This window comes from the organism of the source record quoted next, unplaced genomic scaffold, assembly GCF_019419815.1.
Source record: "Pyrus x bretschneideri cultivar Hongxiangsu unplaced genomic scaffold, Pyrus_bretschneideri_v1 Contig38, whole genome shotgun sequence".
NCBI lineage: Eukaryota > Viridiplantae > Streptophyta > Magnoliopsida > Rosales > Rosaceae > Pyrus > Pyrus x bretschneideri.
The window spans coordinates 4,687,674-4,705,282 of record NW_025999701.1 but is presented as its reverse complement, the minus strand read 5'-3'; the positions used below and the strand labels follow the sequence as shown (position 1 = coordinate 4,705,282).

General features: G+C 36.3%; 1 protein-coding gene across 4 annotated transcripts; it reads left to right on the top strand.

Annotated features, from left to right (window-relative positions):
- Positions 1-3,626: 3,626 nt before the first annotated feature.
- Positions 3,627-6,250, top strand: LOC103938908 (30S ribosomal protein S10, chloroplastic). Of its 4 annotated transcripts, none has more exons than XR_007250860.1 (5): positions 3,627-3,944; positions 4,173-4,232; positions 5,300-5,632; positions 5,866-5,928; positions 6,055-6,250. XR_007250860.1 is itself a non-coding variant. In XM_048564259.1 (5 exons), the coding sequence occupies exons 1-3, from the start codon at positions 3,717-3,719 to the stop codon at positions 5,609-5,611; spliced, it is 600 nt and encodes a 199-aa protein (XP_048420216.1). In that variant the 5' UTR covers positions 3,627-3,716; the 3' UTR covers positions 5,612-5,632; positions 5,910-5,928; positions 6,054-6,250. The 4 variants fall into 4 exon arrangements, 3 of the variants coding, with proteins under 3 accessions (XP_048420216.1, XP_048420215.1, XP_048420214.1); XM_048564259.1 differs by having other exon boundaries at positions 5,910-5,928; positions 6,054-6,250; XM_048564258.1 differs by having other exon boundaries at positions 5,910-6,250.
- The last annotated feature ends 11,359 nt before the right edge of the window (positions 6,251-17,609 follow it).

Sequence of the window (17,609 nt, the reverse complement as noted above, 5' to 3'; positions counted from 1 at the left end):
GCTCAAAGACTTGTGCAATATCTAGAATTGTCGAGGACATAAGGCCCATCTTGAAATCGAAGGTGTTGGTGCCCGAATTCTATAAAAGAAGAACGGTGGTGAGTAATTCGGGTTTAGCGACCATGGTAGTCTTCGAAAGCATTATCAACTCATAAATGCCATTGTTCATCCACTTCTTTTTAAAAATTGGCTCAAGTTCTCTTATCCACTGAACCCAAGCCGGGTCGTTCATCAGAGGAAGACCACGACGATATTGTGACCACTTAGATGAAGAAATGCTTGACTTCGCCGTGAATGGGTTAGGGGTGAACCAATTATCCCTGGGCATGTTAGTTACTATACTTGGAACCCGAGAAGTCCATGCAGATCCCAATAAGTGCACCTCACCTTCTTCAAAGAAAAATTCATAATGCAGGCCGGCCCGAGGGCAATGAAGGGCATTGAGTAAACGACGCATAGTGGCAATACCCCCACCAGATTCATGAGAAGATCAGTTTTGAACAGCTTTTGGGGCCATTAATTAAACTTGGAAGGAAATGAGAAGATTTGAAAAGAAAGCTAGAGACAAACAAGAAAGGTTTTGAGGACTCTGGGAAGTTCAGGAAGTTCAGAGAATTTGGGGGTTTAAAAATGTTTAAAGGATTAAGAAAATTATATAAGGAGCTGATGATTAAGGACAAATATCGTGGGTTAGTGTAAAAGACTCTGATAAACACTAACTACATTAAATGGTGCGCGTATTGAGAGAAGGCGTGACAAGGTCGTTTAATCATCATTAGCGCCTTGGGTTGTAGGCTTAACAACGATTGAAGGGGGCACTGTTTGGGTTAATATTTAAACTTTGGGCTTCAAAGGAAGGAAGCCCAAATAAGCTCAATAAAAAAGGTCTGCCTGAAGCCTAGAGTCAAGCCCAGGTCATCCATCTCAAGACAAAATGACGGCCCCGATTAAATGCAAAGACTAGGTGCTTATAAGAGAAGTGACAACTGATAGAAATCCACCTACTTCCGTTCCAAAAGTACTTTTGGATGGCAGAACATGTAAAAATGCTGATTATTCATTACCCTTCAGTTACTTTCGAGCAAGAACAGAAAGAACACAATTGGGTTAATCGTTTATAAAACGAGAAAGAAGGCCCAGAGACAAGGACACTCAACCAATCAAACAAACAAACATACAACTTATCTCTCAGTCAAGAAAATACTCAGAAAGTTGCCTTTTGTCCAGATTTTGCACCCTTTCAGCCTTAGATTTCCTATAGAAAGACATCTTTTGTCTATGTAAAAGCTCTGCTACCTTCTCCAAATGTTGTAGTATCGATTTTCTTGTGTAAACTCGTTTACCCCTCATCCCCTTTTATTACTCAACCCTTTGTAACTGCAAAGAAAAGAGATTGCAAGACTCTTTAACCTTGCTCGACAAGGTGAAATCTTGCCCAACTCTCTTTGTTTTTGCTTTTCCATTAATAGATATGGTGTTATAATGTATCCCTCTGTATATATGCAAGTCATTTTCGATCTTCTGATGATCCAAAGTTCTATTAACTCTCAGATCTAGTTCAATTAGCACTTTTACTATCGTAAAAGTAAATGAAACTGATGCCTTGATCAGATATGAACCCCTCCCCTTTAAAAGCATACAAAATAAACAAAAGTCCTTGATCTCAAGGCATAGAAAAGAACTTAATGTGGACTTAACCCATCCATGACAATCCCTTGATGATGAGAAATTAGAATAACTTGGGGCACAAGTAATCAGCTTAAATACACTCATTCTACATCTGCCATACAGAGATGGAAGTGGCACGCCTCAGCACTTAGTTAGTTGGGATTGTGAGCCTCGCGGCCTACATCTAAGGCTCGACAAAGCACTTTTCAGAACTAACTATGTCCTCTTCTTGCAGCTCGACAAGCGAGCGAGAACCCGTCAGTCAACCAAAGTGTCAACTCCACAGGGAGCTGTGTGCTCGAGCCAAGGACCTTTCCCAGCGAAATTCTTGCCCGACCAAAATGATTATGAGATAACACTAGAGGGAGGTAGGTGCTAGCATTCTCTCACTATGGTGGCCAATTTTAACTTAGAGAAGATGAGAGAATTTCATCTTTTTTAACACCGAAACACTAATTGAAGATGACTTTATAAGACTATCACAAAAAAATACCCCTCTAGGGCCGGTCATTGGAGTGCAATATATCATAAATGTTAATGGCTTCCGTCGTCGATATATTTTGATATTATAATAATAAACTTGACTTTGATACCAAATTTCATTGTTCTATAGTTAGATGATTAATATAACAACTAGACAATAAGTCTTGAACATAGAACTACACAGCAGACCAACTAACAAGGGTCACAAGTACTGATCAGGGACTCCTTGGATACTTGATGGAATATGAGTGAGTTACAAAGAGAGCAAGAGAGCATACATGAGAGAATTGAGCTCTGCTATCTCAACCGTGCTTGTAATATTGTGATATCTCTATTTATACAGTTGTTACAGGAAATTTACTTTGAGTTATATACACATCTGCCTTTTTGGTTGTGGAATATTGAATTTTCAATATTTTCTTTAGCCCCCATGTTTTGAGTAGAATTTATATAAGATAGTTGGACCGTTATGGATGTCTTGCTCGATCATCTTGCTCGAACTTTAAACTTTTTAATGATATAAAAGCAAAGTTATCCTATATATGAAGCTCAACAGTCACACTTGCTCCACGTCATCTGAAATGCGTTGTTCTCACGTTAGGTTTGAAATTCGCCACACGTGAGGGGTATGTAGAGATATGAATTCCACATAGAAAAAAGAAAGAGCTATGCATGCACTTATAATTAGTTGGGTTATTCCTCATATTAACAATTAATTTTATGGTGGAACCTTAACATTCTTCAAATTAATCACAGTCGTTTTTTGTACAACCATTTTTTTAATCTCTGGACAGAGATTCTTATTTCGCATTGCTAACATTACCAAAATACCCACTTAGTACTGCAATCTAGTGATATTCGTCTTCACTTATAAGTGAGAGGTCTTAGATTTGATTCTCGCTAAAGACAAATTTGAATCATATTATTGCTAGTCTATTACGAGACTTAGCTCACTCCCCTACCCTCTTAGTGTAGATAATATCGTTGTGCAAAATATAATATGTATATATATATATATATATATATATATATATATATATATATGTATAATAATAAATGAATGGGTAGGTTTTGGAGCAAAATCATTTTAGGGTGTCATAGCCACCTCCCAACTCTCTCCCTCTCTCTCTCACTCTCTGTCGTTGTGCACACCCATACCCTTTATCCGCTATCTCCTCGTTTTTTTAACTCCTCACCGAACTAATGGTGACCGACACTCCTCCCACCTTCAGTCAGCGGGTTTGCGGACAACCATTTTCCAGCCACCTAAGGTGGTAAGCTAATAAAAGTAGAAAATCCATTGTTTCTCCAATTTCTTAGTTATTTATGTAGTTTATTTCACAAAACACCAATGATATATTTGAGTATGCGGCCCAATCCCACTTGCCATACAAGTGGGCTTGGACTTCCAATCTATAGCCAGCCCGAGCTACATTACCAAAATTAAAATTAAAAAAAAAAAAAAGAGGATAATTGTACAATCTACGGGCAGACTGGCAGAGTGAGCAAAACAGGGCATTTCTTTCCACGGAGGGAGAAAGAGAGAGTAACCAAGTTCCATTTCAATGGCAGTTTCTTCAATGTCTACAATTCTAATCCCTTCTCTTCCGCTCTCCAAATCTTCTGCATCTCCGACTTCCAAGCCAAAGCTCTCTTCTTTCTCTTTGCCCTCGGCCAACGGTGCCTTAAAGCTCAGAGCTTCAAGACCCTCACAGTCATCCACTAGGGTTCATGCTGCTCCCGAAGTCCTCGAGTCCCCAGAAACCCTAGTCCCACCTCCAGAAACCCTTGAGGTTTAATTTTCTTGCCCATTTCTTCTTATTTTCGTGTTCTTTTAATTTGCAATTTGATAATGCTTTGTTTGGTTGCTGACAATATGTGGGGAAAGGAGAATAATTTTCCCTAATTTATTTTCTTTTCTGTTTTAAAATGTTGGGTTTTCTTGGAGTAGTGAGTTATTTTTATCTTTGTGTGAATTTATTTACCATTTCTTAATTGTTGATTATCTGTGTGTGTTTTAGGTTGGAAGTTCTGAGGCCCCAAGCACTTCATCACTCAGTATTGGTGGAGATGGAGATAAGGTGGAATTTCAATATTCTTATAATTTGAACTGGGGAAATTGATTGCTCTATCTTTCTATTTTATTTAGATTAGTTTTTGGCAATTTAATTTAAGTACGGCGTATTAAGGATTTCCAAGTTAACTGAGGTGGGAACATATTCCTTTCCTTAGTGGAGTTTCGGTGTAATATTTAAATTCATGTTTGAATCTTCTCCTATTGGATAGTCTTTTCGAATATGTGTATCAATGTCAAGTAAGAAGCTTGGTGCTAAATCCTTTAGTATGTAATTGAGGGATATCAGCCCAACTGTGCTTCCATAAAAGAATATTTGGAGAGCTAATGTTCTCGAAATACTGCTTTGTGAAATGCTTAGTAAAGAAAAATCATACTGCTGGTAATATATGTCAAACACCCAATCATGTGATTTTACCTTGATCTTTTGTTAGAGTGGTCTATGCTTTTCTTGTTGTCTAGTGTCGCCTAGTTTGTGCATTAGTTCCGGGTTGAGCTTTTGAGTATTGGTTACGCTTCAGGTCTGTATATGCAATGATCTTCTCCAAAATCTTCTTGTAGTAGAGCTTTGTCGTATTTCTTATAACTCTGAGTTAATCCTGACCCGGGGATGGACCTCTTTAAGTAATGAGTAATTGCGTAGTATAATGGGTATGCAGATGCTTCTGTTTAACTTAAAAGTAAAAAAACAGTTAGATGTTGGAGGGACATTTACTTATTCTTAACCTTCAACAGCCTCCAACATGCTAAGAATTTTGGCTAGTCGCAGACAGATCCCCATATTCGATTCCCTACAGATAGGATGAGCATGTCGATTCGATCATGGCTTGGGGCTATTTGGCTAGGATTTTTACTCATGTATGACAGTTTGGAGTGGCAGAGAGTAACTAAGTGGTGAGGACCAGCTAGAAGACTTCTGACAGTGCTGTTCTGATTTGTCTAATCATATTTTAATTGTTAAAAATATAAAAGAAAGGTCTAATTTAAACCCACTTTTTATAAATTAAATTGTTCCTTAGCTTTTTTAACAGCTTCACATTTATTCTGATTATGTAAAGGTGCTTCTGTTTTCAGGCCTCACCCAAGCAGAAAATCAGAATTAAATTGAGGTCTTACTTTGTGCCTTTGATAGAAGATTCCTGCAAGCAGATCATGGATGCTGCAAGGAACACGAATGCAAAAACAATGGGCCCTGTACCCTTACCGACCAAAAAGCGAATCTACTGTGTTCTCAAGTCACCCCATGTCCACAAGGATGCTAGGTTTCATTTTGAGATTCGTACCCACCAACGCCTCATTGATATTCTTTACCCAACTGCACAAACAATAGATTCCTTGATGCAACTTGACCTTCCTGCTGGAGTTGATGTGGAGGTTAAATTGTGAAGAAGCGGTGCAGTAGCTTAGGTAAATTTTTCTCGGCCTCTGAAGTTTTGATTCCTTGTACTACTATTATCATTTTTCATGTTAGAGTAAAATTTGTTTTACAGAGATTAAGTGCTTTAATTGGTAATGCTGGTGCATATAAGTTGATGAATGTCTCTTTCATGTGTTTTCGTCATGCATTTTCATTCACGTTTTTTTTTTTTTCTAATGGCGGATGGTTTTTTTATTCATTGTTTTCACGTAATCTGTTTCAGGTCAAGCTTTGGGGGGTATTAATGGTTCACATGACCTGTTTCAGGTCAAGCTTCCAAGAACAGGTATCCGATAATCCGAAAGAGAATACAATGGTTCACGTTCATTTTGTAGGGGGTGAATGACTGCAGGATTACATTTATCGAATGCATTTGACCCATTCCTGAAATTCTTCTGTTTTGTATATCAGTTGAAGTTAAACAGAAGGATCTGCATACCCATTATATTGAGAAAATCGTAAACTTCTGGCCTTGGATATCAGTTGAAGAATAGAGATAAAGAGTTTGTCTTTCATATCCTTGTAGTTACATATTTCTTCTCTTTGAGGTAGTCATGTTAGAATTGTATGAACTTCCTAAACATGCAATGTCATTACCATGTTAATTCCGCCTTGTGCATCATTTTTGTTATTCTACATGTTCTCGGCGTCATTTCACTTTCTTGGTAAACTGCGGAGAAATTCTGTTGTTTATATGCCATTTTTGCAGTTGCTCCTGGAAAATTTGGACAAATTTGGTCACCCTTATCCAAACTTACAGGCCAAACTGTTTTCGTTGTTTTTGTACTTTCTTTTTCCTACTTCCTTGTATTAGTAGTGAGAGGTAAAATGCCATTTGGAGTTGAAGAATACACATGGCTTTTACATCCAATTCCAAAGATTCCTTTTCCCGGGTTCACCCGTAAACCGTTTCTCTGTCCTATATTTTTGATCTCGATTTCCATTCCAAGTATAGTTTCATGAGACATCTCATGTTACAATGCCTCTCTCCTTTCCCTCTTCGGTGTCTGCTACTTGTGTTAGTTCATCTGTCTTTGCAACCGTTAACCTCGAGAATCCTTGCAAAGCATACAAGATATTGGCCGCCTCTGCCGGCAATTCAAGAACGCCGTCCCAACCCAGTCGAAGCCATATTTCAGTCTCAGATCATTCCTGTCTCAACAATTCCGTTACGAAGTACTTGAATTGTTACAGACCCTGTTCAACAGATCTTGTTCCAGAAACCTACTCATGACAAAGAAGATGCGAAGAGAGATTATATATGGTCGAAAATGAGAGCGGAAACCTGTACGGTTGTTAAACAATAACCGATCTTGTCTAGCTATTATTTTACTTCAATTGTGGCTCGTGATTCTTTAGAAAGCGCACTGGTGCATCACCTCGCGATTAAACTGAGAAATCCGACGCGCTTGTGCATACCTTCGATGAGATTTTTGTCGGCATTCTTAACGAAGATCAAGAATTTGTGGAAGCCCTAAAAGAAGATTTGAAGGCAGCGAAAGAGACCCAGCACGCACAACTTATGTGCACTGTTGCTTGAACTACGAAGGGTTCCTTGCATGTGAAGCGCATAGGGTTGCACATAAGCTATGGAAAGCCTGGGCACTGTTGATCCAAAATAGGCTGCCTGAGGTGTTTGTGATAGGTGCATTATTTACCATATTTTTATAGTAATTATCCCTAATTTTTGTTAAGGAATTGATTACAAAAGAGGTTTGTTACTTTTCTTTTATCAGTTTCAGCCATTTTGCGCACGCATGACATTTTTGATGATAATTCAACTTTCCGGACGAGTTTTGATGCAAGGCCAATTGGAGAAGGAAGCTACGAGGCTGAAGCTTGTTGCGTCCGAATTTCATAATTTTCCATGTAGTCATTCATCCCAGTTTTACAAATCAATCCCGCATAAGTTGTTTCCCGTCAGAACTGCGCAGTTATGGGAGAATAAAGATTTGGAGGCTTTCTTGATTTTTCCTAGTGGCGTGCGATATATGCCTGAAAAGATAAGAGTGCAAGACAGATTACGTGTTTCCCAAGCCAAGAAGGATTCTTTCCTAGTTTGTGTCATTACTTGTGATGAAATTGAGGTTCCACAAAAAAATCAATTGGCAATATGGGGAGTAGCCCAAGACGACCATATAAGCACATAGCAAACATTGTCCCTCACCGATGTGGGACAACTCTCAACACGCCCCAGCACATGTTGCAAATTTTCAAGCCTACACGTGGACAACAACTGTGTGACGTGGAACACGTGTGGCCTTTTGGCTTCACACGAGGACAACCCGCTTTGATACCATGATGAAATTGAGGTTCCACCATAAAACCAATTGGCAATATGGGGAGTAGCCCAAGACCATATAAGCACATAGCAAACCTTGTCTTTCACCGATGTGGGACAACTCTCAACAAATTGTTTAGGAGTTTGTTTTATTTAGGAGAGTTTCTCCCCGACCTTTTAGGGTTTTTCAAGTATAAATAAGGTACCCTAAGCTCTCTCTAAAAAAGCCCCGCATAACCCATATCACCCACACCATTACACCATTCACCATCTTTGTAATTTGTGAAGAAGGGCTTAGGGACGTGCTTTTCCATGGACTCCGGGTTCTGTCTTTCTTTTATTTTTATTTCCATGTGTAACTAAGTTATTTTCTAAGGTTTATGATGAAGCCATGACATGAATATTTATGAAGTACGTTGTTAATTATTATCCGATTATATGCCATGTTATATTCTTAATCTTTGTGGGTATTTTATTCTAGATTCAGATTTCTAATGACTGATCACTTTTAGGAATTTTGCATCTAGATATTTAGATAAATCTATGAGGATGACCAATCAATTAGGTTTATTGGAACTAAGATTAAGAAGAGTAGACAAACTAGTGAGGATGACCAATATCAAACTAGTACTACTTGGTTGACATGATTCTTCTACGCTTAATGGGTTTTTATGTGTTTAATTGTATGCCTAACCAATATGATATAATTATCATGTAGAGATATAAGAGTTGATGCCTGACCATGAATTAATTCATACCTTAGAAAGTGCAACCTTTAACATTGGCATTGTAATTGGACAGTAGTTGGCTCTAGTAAAAGTAAATAGGATTCTTATTGGTGAATTCATAACCTTAGGTTTTCTTGTGTCGTGTGTGATTTTAATTAATTGTCTTTTCTTTTTCTTGTTAATTATAGTCTTAATCAATTATTCGATTCAATCTATCCTTTGTTTGTTTAATTAAGTCTAGCATAATTAATCGGTTAAATTGGTGTTAAAGCAATCATTGTGGGATCGACCTCGTATTTGCATATATTTCTACAATTGATTCGTGCGCTTGCAAATTTAATTTGGTTTAAATTAATCTATTATTTAGGTTAGTTTAAATATACATCAACTTTTTAGCGCCATTGCATGGGGTTTGCCCCTTAATCCCAATTTGGCTTGTTGATTGCGCTTTACTAAATTTTATTTTTCGTTTTCTATTCTTATCTGTGTAGTGATTTTATTTTTCTTTCTTTCTATTTTCTGTTATATAACCGGTAGTCTTCTTTTCTGTCCTATTCAATTCTTAGTTGAAGTCCTTTAGCTAATTGGAGTTTTTTAGTTTTGGTTGTGTTGTACTTCGTGAGTTATTAGAGGAATAGGACTTCTTTGGTTTATTTTTTTTCTTAGTGTTCACTTATTTTTCTGTTTTGTTTCAGAAAATAAAAATAAAAATAAGAAAATAGAAGACAAAAAATAAAAATAAACAAACAACCACTGAATTTTTACAAATTCTCACTCAAGGATATCAAATTCTCACTCAAGGATATCAAACTATCCAACAAGGGGAGGAGGCAAATGCACAAGCAATCACAAATTTGGAGAAGCAAGTTGGTCAAATTGCTATGATATTGAGTGAAGGAGACATCGAAATATTTCCAAATGAATCCAAATCTAATCCGATTAAGCGAGATGCATTCCATGAAAAAGATAGTGCCTACACCACATTGAGAAGTGAGGAGGATTTCAACAACGAATTGAGTGAATTAGCTGTAGATGAAGAAAAGGAAGAGTATTCAATGTTGGAAGACCATCTGCGTGATTCGGCTAGTCAAATCACTACCAACGAGAAGTCACTTTCTGAAGAAATTCAAATTGTTGACAAGGTGCTGAATTTTAACGATCCCTTTGAAATCCATTGCTCAAATTATGGAAGAGAGATTGGAATTGAACCAAAAATTGAAGTTATGCATGCTCAACTCACTTCCATTCCGATGGCCAAGATATGGTGGAAGAGACAATGAAAAACAATGAAGAAGAGAAAGAAGTCTCAAGCTTTGAAATTGAAGAACCAAAAATATGCAGTGCCTCATTGCCTTATATCAACACCAAATTTCAAAGCTACAAGGTGGAAGAAAAGGAACAAGAGGAATATGCATGGAGTGGTTCCTCATTTCAATGATCCACCATCCTTCATTTAATTTCGGCATAGTCTAGCTCATGACTATAAAGCAACGCTTCTTGGGAGGCAACCTAAGTTTTCTAAATTTTTCATTTGTTTGCGTAGTTTTTCATTTTGTTTTTCGGAATAAGTTTTTAATTTCTTTCTTGTTTTGCAAGAACACGGGTTATCCAAGATTCAAGTTTGGGGGAATTCATTATTGGCGATTCGCATCACGCTTCAACGTTGCTCATTCATACCCCTATGAAAAATCTAGGGAAGTTTTTCCACCTTCTCTTTAATTGTGTTGTTTGTTTTGTTTTCTGTGTTCTACACATAGAGAACGTTTGATTCAAGTTTGGGGAGGATCTCAATCTCTGTTACTGTGTTCTGTTTTTGTTTAGTGTTCATGCTGTCTATGTTAGCGTAAAACTGTTTTAATTGGAAATGAATTTGAACATTTTGTCTGAGTTGTGTTCTTCAAATTTTTGTCTTCTTTCCAGCCATATAAAGACCATGAAAATCGGATTTTTCTTTCAAAAGTTATGATCAAATCTTTTGTCTGAAGGTCAAAACTGGCTGTGGTACTGTCATATTTGCAACTCATTGTTTGCAATTTATGTTAGCATATTTCTTTGTAGTTCTTTGTTCTATTTTTCCGTTCTTCTATTTAAGTCTTAATGTCATAAAAATCCATAAAAAAAATGTAAATTTTTTTTTTAATTTTGATTTTTCTTGAGTCGTTTCCTTTGAGTTTGACCTTCCATAAGTCAATGATAATAATTTACTCTCTTTTAGGTCACAAACTTATTTGAATTAGTTCTTCTTATGTGAAATTTCAGTTGCTTGATATGGTTAATCAGATTCTTACATGATTGTTCTCAAGTTTATTTTATACAAATAACCAATATTAGTACTATTAATTATCTCTTATTTAGAGAATTATATGTGGATTTTAAGCGAAAACTTATTGACCCTTTGTGTGATTTTTAGCCTATTGCATATTCTTTCTTGTGAGTTTCATGATAGCATTATCATTCTCTAGAACTTGCTTCAATATCTCCTGAGGCAAAATCCTAAGTCATGCAACATTAGGGAGATGATTTTGGCCATGTTTGGATCGCTTGAGCCTTTCTAACCAAACTTTTATATTATATTATCCCTAGTTACCCTTTTGAAGCCAAACACTTAACCTTTTCTTTCATTACCCACATTCACCCTTTACCTATTTAACCTATATTAACCATATCCTATAGCTTTGGAGATACCAAGTGGACATCAAGGAAGATAAAGGTTGGGTTCTACAATAAAGAATTGGTGTGTATCGAGGTACCATGTGTAGTATTATCTTTATTTTATGATTATTTCCGGAAAAAGAAAAAAGAAAAAAGAAAAAAGAAAAAAAGAAAAAAGAAAAAAATATCAAAGAAGTTGGGAAATAAAAGTTTGAATTTGTTACATCCCTACATCATGAGTCCTGGATGCCAATAATTGAAGTTCAAGTTTCAAAAGAGGACTGACTGAATTACATAATGAAGATATCCTAGTATTTCTTAAGTTCTAGTGTTTCCCTATCATTTCTTTGATAGCTCATATCTTAGCCTATCATTACAACCCTTGTAAAGACCCTTTGATCTTTGGTGTTGCATTGACTTTCATTAGTGGAGAGTTGATATGAAGAGCAAGCTTATGGGGTTTTATATTGCTTATCATGATTTGAGTGAAACACTTTTCCCTTTAATGTGTGATTTCTTTCGGAGTGATATCCATGGTAGAGGACTTGAAGTGGAAGCTTTGGTTTGCATATACCTATCCAGGTTGAGTAAGTTGTATTGATATTGGTTATGTCACTTATTATGCTTAAGAATGTTGTGTAAGGTTTGGTTAATTCTATTTTGCAAGGTGTTTAATTCTTTAAAGTTTGGTGATCCTCTCTAGATTGCTTTGAGGTTAATTGATGGAAGGTCTAGTGTTTTCCTCATTGTCTTTTATTTTTGTTTTGCTTGAGTACTAGCAAAAGCTAAGTTTGGAGGTATTTGATAGGTGCATTATTTACCATATTTTCATATTAATTATCCCTAAATTTTGTTAAGGAATTGATTACAAAAGAGCCTTATTACTTTCATTTTCTCAGTTTCAACCATTCTGTGCACGCAGGACATTTTTGGTGATAATCCAATTGGAAAAGTAGGTAAGAGGCTGAAGCTCGTTGTGCCCGAATTTCATAATTTTCCATGGAGTCATTCATTCCAGTTTTACAAATCAATCCTATAGAAGTTGTTTCCTGTTAGAATTGCGCAGCTATGGGAGAATAAAGATTTGGAGGCTTTCCTGATTTTTCCTAATGTCATGCGATATATGCCTGGAAGGATAAAAGATAAAACTATGTTTCCTATATTTTTTACAGAATTTTCCAGAAGATAAATCGACCCCAAAATTGGCGTGCAAGACAGATTACGTGTTTCCCAAGCCATGAAGGATTCTTTCCTAGTTTGTGTCATTAATTGTTTAGGAGTTTGTTTTATTTAGGAGAGTTTCTCTCAGACCTTTTAGAGTTTTTTCTAGTATACATAAGGTACCCTAAGCTCTCTCCAAAAAAAACCCCGCATAACCCATATCACCCACACCACTACACCATTCACCATCTCTGTAATTTGTGAAGAAGAGCTTAGGGACGTGCTTTGCCATGGACTCTGGGTTCTATCTTTCTTTTATCTTTATTCCCATGTGTAACTAAGTTATTTTCTAAGGTTGATGATGAAGCCATGACATGAATATTTGCGAAGTATTTTGTTAATTATTATCCGATTATATGCCATGTTATATTCTTAATCTTTGTGGATATTTTATTCTAGATTTGGATTTCTAATGACTGATCACTTTAACGAATTTTGCATCTAGATATTTAGATAAATCTATGAAGATGGCCAATCAATTAGGTTTATTGGAACTAGAATTAAGAAGAGAGACAAACTAGTGAGGATGACCAATATCAAGGTAGTTCTACTTGGTTGACATGATTCTTCTACGCTTAATGGGTTTTTATGGGTTTAATTGTATGCCTAACCAATAGGACATAATTATCATGTAAAGATACAAGAGTTGATGCCTGACCACGGATTAATTCATACCTTAGAAAGAACAACATTTAACGTTGGCATTGTAATTGGATAGTAGTTGGCTCTAGGATAAGTAAGTAGGATTGTTAATGGTGAATTCATAACCTTAGGTTTTCTTGTGTCGTGTGTGATTTTAATTAATTATCTTTTCTTTTTCTATCTATCCTTTGTTTATTTAATTAATTCTAGCATAACCAATCGGTTAAATTGGTGTTAAAGCAATCCCTGCGGGATCGACCTCGTATTTGCATATATTTCTACAATTGATTCGTGCACTTGCGAGTTTAATTTGGTTTAAATTAATCTATTATTTAGGTTAGTTTAAATATACATCAGTTTGCATTGGATATCCATCCAGTCCAAGTTCGGACGTGGGATATTGCTCGATCATGCTACCGGAGTAGTGATAGGCGCAATGGTAGTGATCGGAAACAACGTGTCAATTCTGCATAATGTGACTTTGGGAGGGACAGGGAAGGAGTGGGGGGACAGGCACCCAAAGATTGGCGATGGAGTGGTAATAGGGGCAGGGGCCAATGTGTTAGGGAGTGCCAGGGTTGGGGAGGGTGAAGGATGTACGTCCAAGAACTACTGCAGTTGGGATTCCAGCAAGAGTGGTTGGAGGGAATGCGAATTTACCTGTTTAACCAATCTTTTACCATTTACTGTGGAAAAATTTGAGTTGAAGACTTGTAGCTGCACCAACAGTCATATGTATAACTGACATCTTTGCCTTTAAATTTTGGCAAAACTGCTTAGATTTGTAAGATGAATAAATTAGAGCTCTTCTCACCCTCGCACGTGGGTCGTGAGCATGAGTTACAACCGAACGACGTGGACGTAGTCCCATAAATTAGAGCTCTTCATAGTTGTGCATCTTTCAGTTAATCTCTCTTTTGCCAATATTACCTTAATTACCTTTATGAATCCTACATTTATTTCATATGCAACAATTCTAATGGTATATTCTTTTGATTTTGGAATCACTGCTTGTGATTAAGCCTTTATGTGGAGTAGGTTGGAAGGGCTCGAGATGTTGGTGTCAATTGAAATTTGCTTTCCCCAAAGTTTCAGATGTTTTGAAGGTTTTACTCTTACTCTCCTGCTTTTGCTCAACTATTCTGTAGTGTGATTTGATTTTTGGATGGCTTTTCTGCTTTGTTCTTAACTTTATGTTTGTTGTTTGCATTTGATTTGGTTCAATGGAGTTAATATGTAATTATTAGGGTTTTATTGGTAATTTTACTTAATTTGGCAATAATGCAGAAAATGGTATGAAACAGATGCAGAATGCAACAAGGCCAATTGGAAGGGTTGTTCATTGTTTTTGGACTTCAGCTTTACCTTTGCTTTAACTTTCAAATCATCAAATAAGCTTATGTAGAAATCCATGTTCACCCTGAATATAAATCCTAATATTGATTTTGGTTTCCTTTTTCTTTTTATTTAGTAGGTTTTTTTTAACAATTTTTTTTATTAGTTTTAAGTCTTCTCCTAATTCACACAATCAGTCAACATCCTTGCAATTTTGTCTAATATGTGTGGGGAAGCGTATCTCAATCTGAATTTATACATCTGTGTTGAAATTAAGCTTATGTTTGATATTTGTGAATTTACGACTACTTAATGTTAAGTTAAATATTGCTTATAATTTTTTTGTACGGTTTTCAATCATGTAGCTTCATGCTGGCCATTCTTTGCTACTTATCAACTAGAGGGAACTAGACCATAGGGGAATGTATCATGGGCCGAGTGAACTCAATTGCACTCCTATTTTAAGATCCAGTTAATAATCATTTATTTTTTTATTTTTTTTTATTTTTGAGATTGGGAAAAACTGGAAGAGGAATATGAGCAATGAATAAGGGTGTTGGAGAAGAAATAAAGAAGAATAAATGAAATAAAAGTCTTCAAAATTGAAAGTGATATAAAATAATTTTTTGTTTGAGTAACCTTTGCATCTTCTTTTCTAAAATACAAGAATTGATGAGCATGGAAAGGATAGCGATGATTGGTGTTTTTTTTTTTTTTTTTTTTTTTTTTGTCAACCTAAGTTACTTTCATTAAATAAAATGGAACTTTCATGAAAAAGGCTTGGGTTAAGTTTATTTAATAAAAAATCATGCTTTAACTTTATTTAATGAAAAAGAATTAAAATATTAATGAAAATCCCTTATTTTTTTAATAAAAAGGACAAAAGACCTTAAATTTTAATAAAAATGACATAATTATTTTAGGTATAATTTATTGAACAATTATAGAGGCCAGAAAGAAAGAGGGAGTGCGGCATAGAGAGAGAAGAGAGAGATGTGTAATTGTGAGATCATTGTGCCTTTATTTATAGTAATAGGGAAGGTTAAATCCTTACCCTAATAGGATTACAACTTTAATAGGATAATATCTAATCCTAGAGAATATTGCAAGATATCCCTAGATACACTAGGATTTACATAATCACATTCTTAATCTAATAGGACTGCAACACTCCCCTTTGAGTGTGTAAATACTCAAACAAATGGCGCATCAGGTCTTCAACGATGAAGTAAGTACAGTTGATGAAGTCGTTGGCACAATGAGCGAATGTGAGTCTCAGATCAACGGAAAAATGCATAAAAGGTAAAACTCACAAAATCTTGCTATGGTAAAACTCAACGTGGGAGAAAACCCATTGACTATAGAGAAAAGTGAGAAGTTGCATTAAGTCAAAACTATACGTCTTTTGGACGCAAGTAGATGAACTCACAAGGGTATGCCCAGCCCAGGATGGGTGCCTTATCAAAACCTAGTGGGAAAAATTCTCGTAATCGTAGGGAAAAATAGTACATTAAGATCAAGTGAGTATATTTCTGGATACTCCCCCTGAGTTTGTCAAAACTTCCAAATGAGAACTACAACATTGCATATGAATAGTTAGCCATACCAACTTTTGGAAGGTTGACTTTGGCAGTGACGTCATGTAGAGGTCGGCAAGGTTGTCTGGGATCAGGTTGCATGACTTCAATCTCCTGATGCTTTGTTGATGTAGATGTAGACAAAATATGTTTTAGTGTTGACTTCGTTGATGTATCATGTCTTGGTCGGGTTGATACATGCAGCATAGTTTTTATGGATCATCGTCGGGACTCAACGATGGATGAAAACATCAAGTACTTCAAATATGCTCAACAAGAACTCCTAACCATGTCTCAAGTATGGCGTAATGAAGTGAGGTGAGTTTTGGAACTATTCAAAGGTTTTGCAACTAAGGTCATATCGTGGACCTCCAAGATATTATGATATCCCTAACGGTAAAAACATAACCATTTTGGGGATGTGCCTTGTGCGGGTTTGATAAGTAACTGGCGTCAACATAATAAACAAGGCAAGCATCATTCCAAGGATCAAGGGGGTCAGATCTGCTCGAGATGCGTTGGGATTAGCCCAAATCTGTAGTACCTTTTAGGGTGGCAGAAAATGTCTTTAATACCAATTTAGTGGTTGCGTGTAGACACGGTGCTGCATCTTTACCAATAGATCAACAACGAATGAGATGTCCTCTCTAATGCAATGAGCTAAGTACAACAAAGTGCAAAGTTAAACTCAGATATGGAACTTTGGATTCCATAACCTCTCAAGGGTCTCATTTGCATATAGTGTTGGAAGATCATAGGTATACGCAAAAGGTAACACCTTCGGGGTGTAATTTGACTAGTAGGCTAAAATATCGTCAGAATAATGCTTGAACTTCAGTTCAAGGTATAAACGAATTTTCCTAAGATCTTTCATCTCAAATTCCGTCTTTAGATGCGAGGTAGTTTTCTCAAGCTTTTCTAGAGTCTTAGGGAGATGCATGTCATTGACAAAAACTGCAACTCTAGCAATTCAGAATAAGACTTCATAGTTTAACATGCAAGGGCTTAATTCATATCCCTAACTAATCAAATAATCACTTAGACGGGTATACCATATAAGTTAGATTGCTGCAATTCGTAAGTGAACACCTCAAACGAGTTGAGAGGGTGTTCCATGGTTTAGAACTATTTGAACCAATCCATGTAATTCTTCGAGAACTTACATGTAAATCTCCGTATCAATATCCCTATGGAGAAACACTACCCACATTCATAATGCTGCAATCAATCACAAGACATTTGAGAGAAACCTTGTGCTGTAAGATCTGCATCATATCGCACTATTTCATTTATCTTATTACACTTCCTTTCCCACATGTAACACAACAAGGTTACCTTGGCCAGTGTAGGAACTACAGGTCTAAACATACTTTGGTAAGAAATTTAACCTGGATTATGATTTCAGTTATCCAATCAGTTCTACGTTGTCACTAATCAACGGAACACGGTTCGATATTGTCGCTTTTCATTTATGTCGGTAACTACCATATAAGTGAAAACATCATCGATGATAGTCTCATTCCAATTCCAT